This window comes from Notolepis coatsorum (genome assembly GCF_963971535.1).
Source record: "Notolepis coatsorum genome assembly, chromosome: 20".
NCBI classification, from domain to species: domain Eukaryota; kingdom Metazoa; phylum Chordata; class Actinopteri; order Aulopiformes; family Paralepididae; genus Notolepis; species Notolepis coatsorum.
This window is the reverse complement of record NC_140184.1, coordinates 34,298,886-34,312,587: the sequence shown is the minus strand read 5'-3', so window position 1 is coordinate 34,312,587 and position 13,702 is coordinate 34,298,886. Positions and strand designations below refer to the sequence as shown.

At 39.8% G+C, this 13,702-nt stretch overlaps 2 protein-coding genes across 2 annotated transcripts in view; one reads left to right on the top strand and one right to left on the bottom strand.

Annotated features, from left to right (window-relative positions):
• Positions 1-214: 214 nt before the first annotated feature.
• calml4a (calmodulin-like 4a) lies at positions 215-4,902 on the top strand. Its single transcript, XM_084337890.1, has 5 exons — positions 215-284; positions 380-410; positions 1,268-1,408; positions 3,355-3,543; positions 4,778-4,902. The coding sequence occupies exons 1-5, from the start codon at positions 282-284 to the stop codon at positions 4,873-4,875; spliced, it is 462 nt and encodes a 153-aa protein (XP_084194016.1). The 5' UTR covers positions 215-281; the 3' UTR covers positions 4,876-4,902.
• Positions 4,903-7,896: 2,994 nt separating this feature from the next.
• The window catches only part of adamts7 (a disintegrin-like and metallopeptidase (reprolysin type) with thrombospondin type 1 motif, 7), a 447,398-nt gene continuing 441,592 nt past the window's right edge, over positions 7,897-13,702 (bottom strand). Inside the window, exon 24 of the mRNA XM_084337494.1 lies at positions 7,897-11,739. Within this exon, the coding sequence (XP_084193620.1) occupies positions 11,591-11,739 (149 nt within the window). The 3' untranslated portion in view covers positions 7,897-11,590. The remainder of the gene's footprint in view (positions 11,740-13,702) is intronic.

Sequence of the window (13,702 nt, the reverse complement as noted above, 5' to 3'; positions counted from 1 at the left end):
CATGCTCCTCTGAATACATAAAATTGCTATTCCATAAGCCAAAAAGGCCTTATCCTATGTCTTTTGCTACCATGGTCATGTGGCAGTATAGTTTTATTACAGCTGTGAAAGAAAGGGAGAGGATAATATGACACTGCAGATCTAGTATCTCTGTTTCCACAGCAACGGGTATCCAATTACGTAGTCTACCGGTATAGACCTAGAGGTGGTGGACTTTAGCACCTAGGTGGAGAGAGAGAAGTGACTCAGAGCCTTACTGGAAGGAACACCAGCTTGAAAACATGGTAAGAACATATTCTACATAAAGTGTTATTGTGTTAATTACTTGACCACAGATTTATTTATTTGCTCTTACCTGTGTGCTCCCATCACTTTTCAGGCAAAATTCTTCTCGCCGACTCAAATCAATGGTAAGGCTACTAATACTATCAGCCCTGGATGTCGTTTGCTATCTTCGCTGTTGGTGTTTGTGATACCTGAGGACCTCATTGAGTATATTGAATTAATTACAAATGTAAACAACAGTTAAGGAGCTCATATCATTGGAAGAAAGTAGTATTGGAAGCACAGCACAATCATAGCCACATTACTGAAGATGAAGTATCTAGGCTAGGCCTGCATATAATTATTCTAAACAATATCAATATGAAATCCACCCGTGTTACATTTTCAATCAAAGCTATTGACATTCACTCTTAATAGGCTACTATAGACGGTTTCAAAGTACAACATAACATAATAATAACATTCTAAAAGGACCCACGTTTATTTCCTGTTGTAACGCAAGGAAACTATAAAAGATATAAAAGAAGGAAGGGTCATTACGTCACTGTGTAGTGCATGAACGCACATTGGTGCCAAGTGTGGAAACTTTCAGTTCGTCCGACATTGAGTTGATTGGGATCACCCAATAAAACAGGTTATGACCTCGGATGTCGGAATCATCTGCAATTTGTTGCATTGTGATGTATATTTTCTCAGATGGCTTGTATATATTTTTTATTTTAATACAGGCTTCAATAGAACTGGCACCAACGTCTGACCCTTCATTCTTTTATAGTTTCCTTGTTGCAACATTTGCTTATGCAGTACTTGACAGGAAATACATTTGGGTCCAAACTGTTCCCTAGCAACAGAATTCCAGTGAAACTGTCTAGATTGCTGAATACACCAAATCAACTACCTTACATAAACGTTTTGATTGAAGTTTGATTGCTAAATGTGTGCTGCTAACAACAAAACCATACATGATCCATTCTTTATACAGAGTTCAAGGAGTGTTTCTCTTTGTATGACAAGAAGCAAAAGGGCAAGATTGAGGCCAAGGATCTGATCACAGTCATGCGCTCTCTGGGTACCAGCCCCACTTTCAGTGAGGTTGAGAGACACCTGCAAGTCCACAAGATAGGTACAGAAGGTTATCAATATATATATATATATATATATATATATATATATATATATATATATATATATACACACACGATTTTTAGGCCTAAGCACCAAAGTTTTTCAAGATTTGGTTGCTCTAAGAAAACCTCTGATTGACACTATGATGATGATATTCACCCTCATAATCTTACATTTTGGCTTGTTGATTTTTTTTATCTATCCTTTTACAACCTTTTCACCAAACATGTATAGACATGGGGAAAATAAAGTAATGCAAGGTTGAATCTACATATTAATTGTACATATTGATTGACAAATAGAAGGTAACATAGGTAGGCAGGCTACACATAGGTACAGTAACAGGCATTCTTAAATTCCATTATTAGGGTGCAATACATTGCCTCCACCACATGTACCATAAAGGCACTTCGCCAAAAAACAATGCTCTTTTTAATTTTGCACATAATCTCACACACATCCAAAAACTAAACTAACCACTACACTACTGTGAATTGTACCTAAACTGCACCTCGTCCCATTTCTCCATTTCTGCCTTGCACTATATAGTATTGTATATTAGTACACTGCACAGTATTGTATATTGTATGGTAACTACGTCTATTCTGCATCGAACACTGTACATATGTCTAAACTGAACACTGTGACCTCTTTTTTTACTTCTAATTTTACTATGTTTTTATTTCATACTTATCTTGTCTTGCACAGTCTCTGGAGCGCAACAGTAAGAAGCATTTTGTACAAAAGTATTCTGTACTTCTGTATGACAACTATTAAAGAAACTTGAAACTTGAAACTTGAAACACTATATCTGGGCACTGAAGTTCCTGGAATTGACAGGTCTGCCCTACAATTTCACCCTGGTGAATACTCCCTGGGCCGCATCACTCTCCCACTAATGATGGTGCCTCTGGTTGCAGGGCATTTAATAAAGCTTGTCATGATCAAAGGCTGAAGACTTCCTCACAGAAAGTTTTCTTTTACATCCCCAATTGAAATAAAATGATTGATGAAGATGAGAGGAGTGAAGCTGTGAGGCAGAGGAAGACTTAAGGCCCTCCTATGGTGCTTTCATAATTTGGATCAAATTGTCTACATCCACAGGTGGCAGGGATTTTTACTGAAAATGTGCACCTGTTTTACAACCATACGCTTTCTTCCATCTACAGTATGAGGAAATTACACAAACTAGAAGCTATGAGTAATTATATCATAGTTTATATAATTTAGCAATGTTTCAAGTTTTCTGCCTCACAATATGCGAGTAGTACACAATCTCCAAACCCTTTAAAGGCCCTCCCATAGTCGAGCACTGTACACAGAGCAACTCCGCGGAGGTCCGCGCGGACTCAAAGGGAGTCAAAGCAGACCCACAGCAGAGTGCAAAGTGCGAAGCTCCTATTTTCTGACGCGCGGACGTCCGCTGAGATCAAAAGCTCAAAGAGTCCGCACGGACCTCCGCGGAGTCTGCTCTGTGTACAGTGCTCGACTATGGGAGGGCCTTTAAAGGGTTTGGAGATTGTGTACTACTCGCATATTGTGAGGCAGAAAACTTGAAACATTGCTAAATTATATAAACTATGATATAATTACTCATAGCTTCTAGTTTGTGTAATTTCCTCATACTGTAGATGGAAGAAAGCGTATGGTTGTAAAACAGGTGCAAATTTTCAGTAAAAATCCCTGCCACCTGTGGATGTAGACAATTTGATCCAAATTATGAAAGCACCATTTTGTTTACTTATCTTGAAAGCACAAGCACAGGAAACCATTTAGTGTTTAGAGAAAAATAATCACAATCCCCCAATATCAATAGTACATAAGTTGTATATTTGATATCCAAATCAACTCAATAAGTTGATTACTAAAGTTCTTGACCAAAACATAGTTTATTTCAAGATTATTATGAAACCTCAACCCTTTTTGATTAATTTCCTTGTCCAGATAAGGCAGGTGAGCTGGACTTCTCCACCTTCCTAACCATGATGCACAGACAAATGCAACAGGAGGACCCCAAATCAGAGATCCTGGAGGCCATGAGGATGACAGACAAGCAGAACAAAGGCTACATACAGGCCTCTGAGCTCCGTGCCAAACTCACCAAGCTGGGAGAGAAACTCACGGACAAAGAAGGTAGGTAACTTGAAAAACGAGGTTAAATGTGGAAAAGACGTTGCTTGAAGACAAAACACTCAAAGTAGGGATGCATTGCACACAGGGACGAATGTCATGCTAATAATAAAAAAAAAAAATTAGAACCAACACAAAAGACTGTTGAGCATATTCTTGTGCTTTTTTATGTATGTAGGCCTATGTATGGCCATATTGTATTTTTGTGCAGGTTAGTCGGTGCCGTTACTAGTTAGTCAGCAACCTTGGCTTAAAAATCTGCAGGTTGTGTAAGATGTGCTGCATCAGCCTTGGTGACTGGAAGCTAATATGCTGCTGTAGTCACCAGCCTTGGTGACTGGAAGCTAATATGCTGCTGTAGTCACCAGCATGGACTGGCTGTTACTGGTGTTGATCCCCCATGAAACAACAATCTATATTAGGGGTGGTCTCTAAAATCTGAGATGAAATTACATAAATTAGTAAATTGATACTGGTGGCTAGTATCGGTTGTAGGCATTGACCGATGAATATGACATACCATCTTTCAAGGCTTCAGTGGGCTACACTAGAGATAGCTCAGAACCTGTAGATACCAGCCATTTCATGCTGGCTTACCTGGAAATGGGCTAACAATGCAATATTTTATATCCAAAATAATTATTTTTAATATTTTACATTATAATTTTTAATATTTTATTGCAATTATGTAGGGGCTGTGGTAAGAAATGTATACCAAAATTTTTATGGGAAGTAATCTTAAGTATTATTATTGGTCGCAGGAGTCCTCAATAACGTTGGATGGCGTTTTCGTTTGTGAATACAGTCTGATGTCACAATAGCTTTGTTAGCAGAGGACACCCAGCTGCACTGAATTTAGCTGTACTAACCAGCCAGCCAGCCTAAATAATCTGTTTGGAATATATGTGATTTTGCTGGACATTCAGAAATGTCATACAGGCTTTCACACAGGCTGGCTCTGCATAGTGCTTACTGAGTCAATAATTACACTCGGGCCTGCCCATAACGGGGGGATAACAGCCATGAAAGCCACTTGGGGACCAAAGACATTTCAAATTGAATTAGTTGTTGCTTTGATAGAATGTAGCCCATTGCTACATCCCCTGTCTTGATAATAGTATTAGTCACTGTGTGTGTGTGTGTGTGTGTGTGTGTGTGTGTGTGTGTGTGTGTGTGTGTGTGCCTCAAATTGCTCGTCAGGTTCACTTAAACGTTTTTCCTTCTCTTTTGATTTTAGTGGATGAACTGTTCAAAGAAGCCAATGTCAAATCAAATGGAATTGTCAACTACGAAGAGTTCACTAGGATGGTGACGCTGCCGCCTGTGGATTACTGAGGGTCAAAGGGTCAACATGTCTTTCACAGCAGGGGTGTGTACAGTACACTGCCTTGGTGGGAATCATCTACGTATGTGGTTTCAATAGCTTGATTCATGATAGCCTCCTTTGATTTAAATTCATGATATACCATAGATTGCCAGCGCTATTTGTCTATGGAGAAAGTCCCCTTCTTTGCAGGGCTATAACTTTTTAAATTCTATTGCTACATTGCCATTATTAGGGCCCATTCAAAGTCCTATATGTATTGTTCATTGTGTAGCAACGTTAAACTTTTTCATTCACATATTCATAGTAAAGTATGGTCTAATGTATAAGTATGTTTTCATCTCTTTCTGCAGCTTTCTCCAGAACGTGATCTATAGCCCCAAATGCATTATATTGATGATGAAATACAGTTTGATGGCAATCAGCGCGATATAAAAAATTCCAACTAGACGTACTTCTAGAAGTTACTACACGTCATCTGATGTTGACCGGATGGGCGAGGGGGCGTTTATAATTCCGTGGGCAGCGTTATACCAATCATCTAATGTGGGTCAAATGTTGATAATAGCAGTTAGTATCGAAGACGGTAACGTTACACGCTGAAACTCACCCCAGTCTCCGCGCGCCGTTGGGCGATCATCGTAGAGTAGAAATCTTATCATTATGGGATATATTTTTACCCGGTCCATCTCCAGCTTGTATAATGGTATATACGTCCAAATCATGTTGTTTATCGAGTTATTGCCAATCGATCACCGTGTAGCGTGACGAGCCAGAGTCCCATGACCTATAGCGAGCGCCCGGAAGTACTACGGACGTCTAGGACAACCTCTATGCCACATCCTGTTTGGCGATTGCACCGATCGGCCACCAGATGGCGCTCCTGAACCGCCAGAGAGCTCAGTGGGTCCTGCTGGTGGATCTCAGGCCAGCGGAGGGGACATATGAATCCGATCGCAGATTTTTGAAATATTGATATAAGGACGACGTAACGCGTCCTCCGGCAACTTTAGCATGGCCAGCAAAGACGTCTAAAGACGGTTCCCGGCAGTCAAAGTGTTAATGTGCATGGTTAACTTGGGGTCTTCCACAACATGTGCTGTAGGTCTACAGTCATATACTGTAATGTCCACGTGTAATATGCTTTTTCCACTGTGCATTAATGAGCACTTCGTATGTTAGGTTGTATGCGGTAACAATCGGCATGTTAGTCTGGTTTCATCAAGATTTTAAAACCATTTATACTGAAAAAATGTATAATGTCTCAACTTATTTATTACTCAAAATACTGTACTTAATTTATACTTTTACTCTACTACATTTCAAAGAAGATCAAAGAAGATGCACCTCCACCCACTTTTCTTATTTGTGCTTGATTGTTTTAAACCCTATTTGTGATAAACAATCAACTGTAGATCCTGGCTGGATTCCATTTGATTTTCATTGAAGCCCTCAGCCCTTGGATCAAAGTAACACTCTGGTGTGGGGGGGTTGTCCCTTCCGTAACCCACCATGGGACCCTATTTAAAAAAAATATCTACAGTAGTCGACTCGATGGTGATTTTTTTTATCCTGTTTGAGTTGTGCCATGAATTAAACTTTGTCAATTTAAATGTCTCTTGCTGTTGACTACCATTCATATTCTTTCCGAAATAGGGTCCCATGGTGGTCCAGTGGAAGAGGAGGGACTTGGCCTCTCTATAAAACAAGACACAATAGAAAGACCTGTCTGTAACTGTACATTCAAATACAACGCAAAACTAAATTTAGAGGCGGCACTAATGCATACAAAAAAAGTTAAAACGCGCAAACTCTGGGTGGCACGAACAATGTTGGCTTGCGTTGAAATTTTTTTTGTCTGGAGCTTTCCCCCCCGCTTCTTTTCACCTGGCAGCGCGGACTCTCACTGAGAGGGTGTAACGTGTGGAAGGATCACACTACCCTCCTTAGATCTTTTTCCTCGCTGAGCAGGCGCTCCGACCGAACTGTAGGAGTCGCTGTTTACAACGACCAGGACCCACCCACCAGCTTTCCCACCCCTAACACTGCCAATTGTGTTAGTATGAACGACCAGCCAAGCTGGTAGCAATGCCGAGAGCTGGGCTCGAACCCAGCATCTCCTGCACTAGTGGCGAGCGCCTTGCCCACTGCGCCACTTAGCCGCCCTTGTGTTGAATTTTTTAAACTTGAGCGAGGAATTTACCAGGCGAGATGGAGCAAATACAGGTAGCCCACTGTATGTGGACAGCATTTATATAGTGCTTTTTATCCAAAGCGCTTCACAACGTATGCCTCACATCCACCCATTCCCTCAGAACATTCACACACTGATGTCAGAGGCAACCATGCAAGGCGCCAACCTGCTCATTGGGAGCTGTTGGGGTTTAAGTGTCTCGAGGTATACTACAGACCAATTTAACCATGCCTCTGAAAGGGGAGATTTGGCCCAATCCATAGATGTATGACTTGGCCATAATAAGGTAATTTATAGGCCTGATATTCTATATTCATATTTCAAATTGCATGTGTCCGGATGGCAAAATGCAGTACTGTATCACTATCTACAAAAACCCATGTAAATCATCTGCCCTTTATGAATTTGCTTAGATCTTTAGTACACTTGATCTCAAGAAGGTGCTGAATGAGCCCAGTGGCAATTTTTCTGAAGTTGCTAATGTCAATTTAATTTGGGCTTCACAGGGTTAAGTTTGGCATACCTCTCAATGAGCCCTAACAACTACATTACTAAAATAACTAACCAAATAAAATGTAATCCAAATTCACTTTGCCAGCTCCTGCTGTCAAATAAGAGACATCTAGATGGAAAAGACTGAACTTCTGAGTCCTGTCACTTTTTTTTCCCTTTAATGTCTGTGTGTTTCATGAATAATTCTTGAAAGTATCTGATCTGTGACTTCAACCTCTACTGTAAGTATCCATGATTAACTTCTCCCTCAGGCACATCTTCTGCCTCATAAAAAGAGCAGTGAACGGTTTTAGTTTTCACATTTCTTTATTTAGAGTGGTATAAATACAACATGTAAATAGAAACATTCATGTTATAAAATAAAATGCACTACTGATTAAAGAAAAAAGAAAAGTGATTTCCACCAAAAGTTACACCCAGTAGATGGTTTATAAACAGTTGAATTTGAATGGAGTTGGAAATGGGACTGGTTCAGAATACAAACACCAAATAAAAGAGGTCGTAGACTTCTCTGAGACATCAGTGAGAACGGTTATGAATGGTACAGCCTGTACTGTAAGTCATGCTTGGAGCCTCTAAGCAATTATCCGCGAAGCAAGTTCTGGCAAGACACTCTTAGCTGATGCTCCATCACGCGACCTACACTGATTCACAAACATTCTGTACCTGCAAGTAAGGGTTTCACCCACCCACCCCAGCTTCCACCTGCTTTAGTTCTACTCTGAATAACCCTAGTGTTGTACTGTGAGTTACATCCCCAGTTTCACTACTATGCTTTATCTTCTGTGTAAAATGTTGTGCTTTAACCTCTCTTGCAGCAGGGAGAGTAGAACCATGCCGCCAATAACTGTTGCCATTGCCATTTATTCTTCATTACAATAAATGGTTAAACTAATACACAAATAGTGACCTACTGTAATGTCAAATAAACAGTATTTGCAAATGAACAAGCATAAGAATTGGTTCAACAAAATCATACAATAAAATATGTATATAAATACAACATAAGGGCTCAGTTGAAATTAGTGGGCTGGACCCGTTCATGAACAATTGCATCTTAGTGCCAGAAATATGAACTAAGGCAGAGCTGCAACCTGTATATCACAATAAAAACTATTCTGAAACAAATTAACTTAGTAGAAGAGAAAATAATCCTCTAGCAACAGCAATGAGAGGTGCAGCATGACATGTAATGGTAAATCAGGAAGGAGTGATGCGTGACTCATATTTGTATAAATACTCTTTTTCTTATTTATTAATCTTTTAACAATAAATAGTAATTTTTTATACGAATATGAGGGTTGCATCTCCCTCCTACCTGATGAAACAAATTATTTTTAATATAGACGGTCTCACTGGAATTCTGTTACTAGGGAACAGTTTGGACACAAATTCCTGTCAACTATTGCATAAGCAAACATTGCAACAGGAAATAAACTTGGGTTATTGTTGTCACTTTGAAACTGTATGAGTGAAGATTCCAGAGGACAATTCAGCACATTTATAATTATTTCAATTTGAATGAATACTGTAAAAAAAAAAATTCAGAACAAATGAGAATTTCTTTATAAAAAGGACACAAATATCATAGATATGTATATATTGTCATTCACGTAGAGCCATCTCCTTGATTTAAATTAAAGATGCTAGCCTTCCCCTTGTGTTGTTGACTCTACACTGAAACACTCACTCCATTTTAACAAAGAAACATTTGATAAAGTTAAATTCTACTGACATTTAAATCTAGATACTATAACGTGGCTAAAATGATAATAATATTCAATTATAGGATATTCAAGTAGATAAGGCACTGGGCCTGCCAATACCTGACCCCAATCTGTTTGAAGCCATGCAGCCTCTAGCACCAAGTTATTTACACAAAGAACGTCCTTGTGATACTTCAAAATGTAAGTCATAAAGTCGTAAGGCGTAAAAGGACCCTGACTAATAGTCAAATACTAATAGCTTCATATGTTATCTCACAAGCTATGAAAATCTTAGTATAGTATGAAGCTATTATTAGGGCAAGGCACCCTAGTTGAAAATGGTGAATGTCTGGATCGGAACATTTTGAGATACATATTTTGCCTCTACAACTACTGTAGTTTCATATAACTTATACCATGTATATCAAGCTACAGAAAATACAGCCATTTACTCAACATTACATATTGCCTTCATGCAACCCCCCCCCCCCTTTTGTCATTTCTTTTTCATGTGGAAAAGAAATAGCAACAAATAATTGTTGCCCTATACATGATAGAAACAACATTTTGGAAAGAGCCCTGTGTAAATTACCAAATATTTTGTTATTCACATTGAAATAGAACATTTAAGATCCACTTTTATGAAATATTAGATAACTTGAGTATGTTAATAACAGGTCTAACATACTGGGGCAATAGTGGCTCAGGAGGTATAGCAGTCGTCTGGTAATCAGAAGGTTCCCAGTTAAATTCTGGCTCCAGCTCCTCCTGGCAGCGTGTCAAAGTGTCCTTGAGCAAGACACTTAACCCCTAACTGCCCCCGATGAGCAGGTTGGCACCTTGCATGGTTGCCTCCGCTGTCGGTGTGACTGTGAGGCATAAGTTGTAAATCGCTTGGGATGAAAGCACTATATAAATGCAGTCCATTTACCATTCATAATATCAAATATTGTTTATTTAGTATCCAAATGTAATGTGTAAAGTTTCATTCAGATATGATTCTTCTCCCTATTCAACTGGGGTACCCATGGACCATTTAAGACAAAACCATATTTTTTTTTCTTGTTGAGTAGCTATACTGTACAGTATCTGCCGCTATCAAATGAGAGCATTGTACAAGTCACAAGGTTTTCTTGCACTTGAGCTAAATGTGTAACAACAACTCCACGCTAAATTAGTAAGCTAGTCATACCATATCCCTTGTCTCTTCTCTGTAAAAAACAACAACTCAATGCTAAATTAGTAAGCTAGTCATACCATATCCCTTGTCGCTTCTCTGTAAAAGAAATCACAAGATGCGACCGTCTAGCTGCATTTCTCTGGAATTGAATACAATGTCACTCAAGTACATCAAAAGAGAATGTGCAAACAAATATTTACAACTGTATTATAAAAAAACATTTGCTCTTTCACATGGATAATTGAACCCCCTTGGTTTGGTTAGCTTGGATTGGTGTGAACACCGGAATCAAATATTTTTGTTTGTTAGGATTCACACTTCCACGGCTTTGTCTATGAAGTATGGTTCGTTTGTCAGTTGCCAATGTGAAATAAAACTGAACCAAAACCAACTATTTAATTTCTGATTCAAACCATTTCAATTGTGAAAATGCCCTAAAATGCCACCAATACAAAAAAACTCATACATTTGGACCCCGGTGGGTTACCAATCATAAGCCCACTTGTGTGAGAGGAGGGACACTGCTGCATTGATTTTAACCGATGATTCATCCTTCACACAAAATATGTGTGATGTGCAAATGACAAGTGCAATATTGTTAGGTCCAGTGCTGCATTCTGGGGATCTGTACGAATTGTATGCTTGAGTACACCATGGACAAATATACTGCTTGCCACTCATTTGAACAATTAACCACTCTCCTAAAACTAGAAATCATAGAGAACCCTCACATTCTGGGGCTGCTCCATAGACTGTAAATGGGGCACAGACGTTGTGGAGCCATAATACGATGTGAAGGTGAGTTCTCGTTGCTGTCAGGTCCGAACCAGAATTGAAACCTTGTTTTTATTTTATGCGCCTACAGTCAGGGCTCCAATAAATGTATCAAGGTGACACATGCGAGGGTTTACTTTCTGGTTTCTAGCTTTAGGAGAGAGTGGTGCATGTTCATGAATACTGCCTGAACTGTCCCAGGGTAAATAATAACTTGAGTTAAAAAGAAAATAAGAAAGAAAGTGACCTTAATAATAACCGCATGGGTCTGAGTGCAGTCAAACAGTGTGTTTGCATGCGCATTTAAGTAGTTTTGGCAGAATCTCTCTTGGAGGCCTGAGTGTTCACTTTAGTAGACCTCAATGATGGGATGTGCGCTCATTGCCGCGGGAGCGCTGGCTGCAGGTCTTGCAGCACTGTGCCCGCACGGTGGGCAGGGGGCAGCGACCCAGCCACCTGAGGGTCTGGCAGAACCGGAATGTTAACCGGTCACGGAGACATATCAGGCCTGAGAGATGGAGAGAGACAGACAGAGATAGAATAGAGAGAGACCTGTTAAACACAGGCGTCACTGACGTTCACTTATTTTAATTTCACATGACTGTGACTCACACAACCAATATTTGTATTTCTGCAGAAGAAATCTATTTCACACAATTCTGTCTTTAAAGGGATAGTTGGATACCTATTGTGTATTTACCAATGATGTTGATTGGTAGAATAATTTCTCAGCACAATCCATTATGTTCCTCATACTAGCTCTGGCTAGGCACAAACCTATACTAAGTCAAACTCTGACTGAAGCTCAATGAAACATACTCCACAATACACACAAAGTAGATTTCAGTAAGATTCAGTTAGGTTATACAGCCAGGAGCTTGACCCCATTGAGTTTGCATTGGTTTGTGGCCAAATAGCCGGAGCTAGTATGAGGAACAGCATGAATTGTGCTGGGAAAAGACTCTAGCAATCACCATCATTAGTAAGCAGGGAATACAAAAATAAATCTACTGGCATCCCTTTAATTTGACTACTTCACTTAGTTTTAGTAAGTAGGACAGTGGATCTGTTGTCCATCATTGTTGTCTGGGTGCTGTCTCAAACTGGGATAGATCCACAAAGAATGGATTGCACGGTGCTAATTGCACCCTTACTTACAATTTATGATGAATTGAAAATGGGGGACCCTGATGTAACAAGAGTCAGACGAAAGTCTTTCTCTGGTCTGCATCCCCGTAACAATTGTGTGTATTGAGCCGTACTGTATTGTACCCATTCTCCAATCTGTTAATAAAATTTTCATTCAATCAATCACCGTGCAGGTGATATAATTAATAAAGAATCCCTTTAAGACCGTGAGCCTCTTGACAAAACAGGCCATGCCCTTGCAGTTCAAAGGGCACTCATGTGAATATTTTCATGTATTGCTGCATACATACTGTCACACTTCTATTACTGAGATGTGTGCTGATGGCTACTGGAATATAATATAATAGAATAGAATAGAAGTACTTTATTGATCCCGAGGGAAATTCAGCACTACAGATCGCTTACAATAAACATTTAGGTCGTAAAAAATCACAAATAAGAATATAAATACAGTCAAGAATATACATTCTAAAATATGTATATACATTCTAAAATATACAGCCAAAAATATACAGTAAAATGTACAGTAAAACATTTAAAATGTAGATGTAAAAGTTAAAAGTCCAGGAATATATGCAAGAGTTTGTACTGTTACTCTGTGCTCAGTGAGGCAGTGAGGCACAGTGGGGCGTTATATAGTCTGATGGCTGTTGGAATGAAGGACTTCCTGTGACGTTCAGTGTTGCATCTTGGGAGTCTTAGTCTAACACTGAATGTGTTCCTTCTATCAGCCAAGTCCGTGTATAGTGGGAAGGGGTTGTCCATGATGGCGTGGAGCTTAGCAAGGCTCCTCCTCTCTGACACCACCGCCAGAGAGTCTAGCTCCACCCCAACCACGTTACTGGCCTTCCTGACCAGCTTTTCCAGCCTGTTTGCATCCCTTGCTCTCAGTCTGCTGCCCCAGCAGGTCACTGTGTACAAGAAGGCGCCCGCCACCACCGACTCGTAGAACATCCTCAACATCCTTGTACAGACGTTGAAAGATCTCAGCCTTCTGAGGAAGTAGAGGCAGCTCTGGCCCTTCTTGTAGAGTGCCTCAGCGTGTTTTGACCTGTTCAGTTTATTGTCACTCCGTGCACTCCGAGGTATTTGTAATCTTCCACCACGTCGACCTCCCTGATGGAAATGAGGGTCACAGGTATACTCCGCCCCAGATCCACAGCCAGTTGCCTAGTCTTCGTCACATTGATCTGTTGATGGTTCTTTTGCACACCATGTGATGAAGTCTGCAACCAGTGGTGCTCGGTATTCCTCCTCATCACCATCCTTTATAATAATAATAATAATAATAATGCAGGACTTTGGATAAGTCTTTATTTGGC

Bases quoted from the DNA above. Each gene is read 5' to 3' on its own strand.
- calml4a (XM_084337890.1), top strand. The intron at 411-1,267 runs GTAAGGCTACTA...TTCTTTATACAG, and splicing joins CTCGCCGACTCAAATCAATG to AGTTCAAGGAGTGTTTCTCT. The intron at 1,409-3,354 runs GTACAGAAGGTT...TTCCTTGTCCAG, and splicing joins CCTGCAAGTCCACAAGATAG to ATAAGGCAGGTGAGCTGGAC.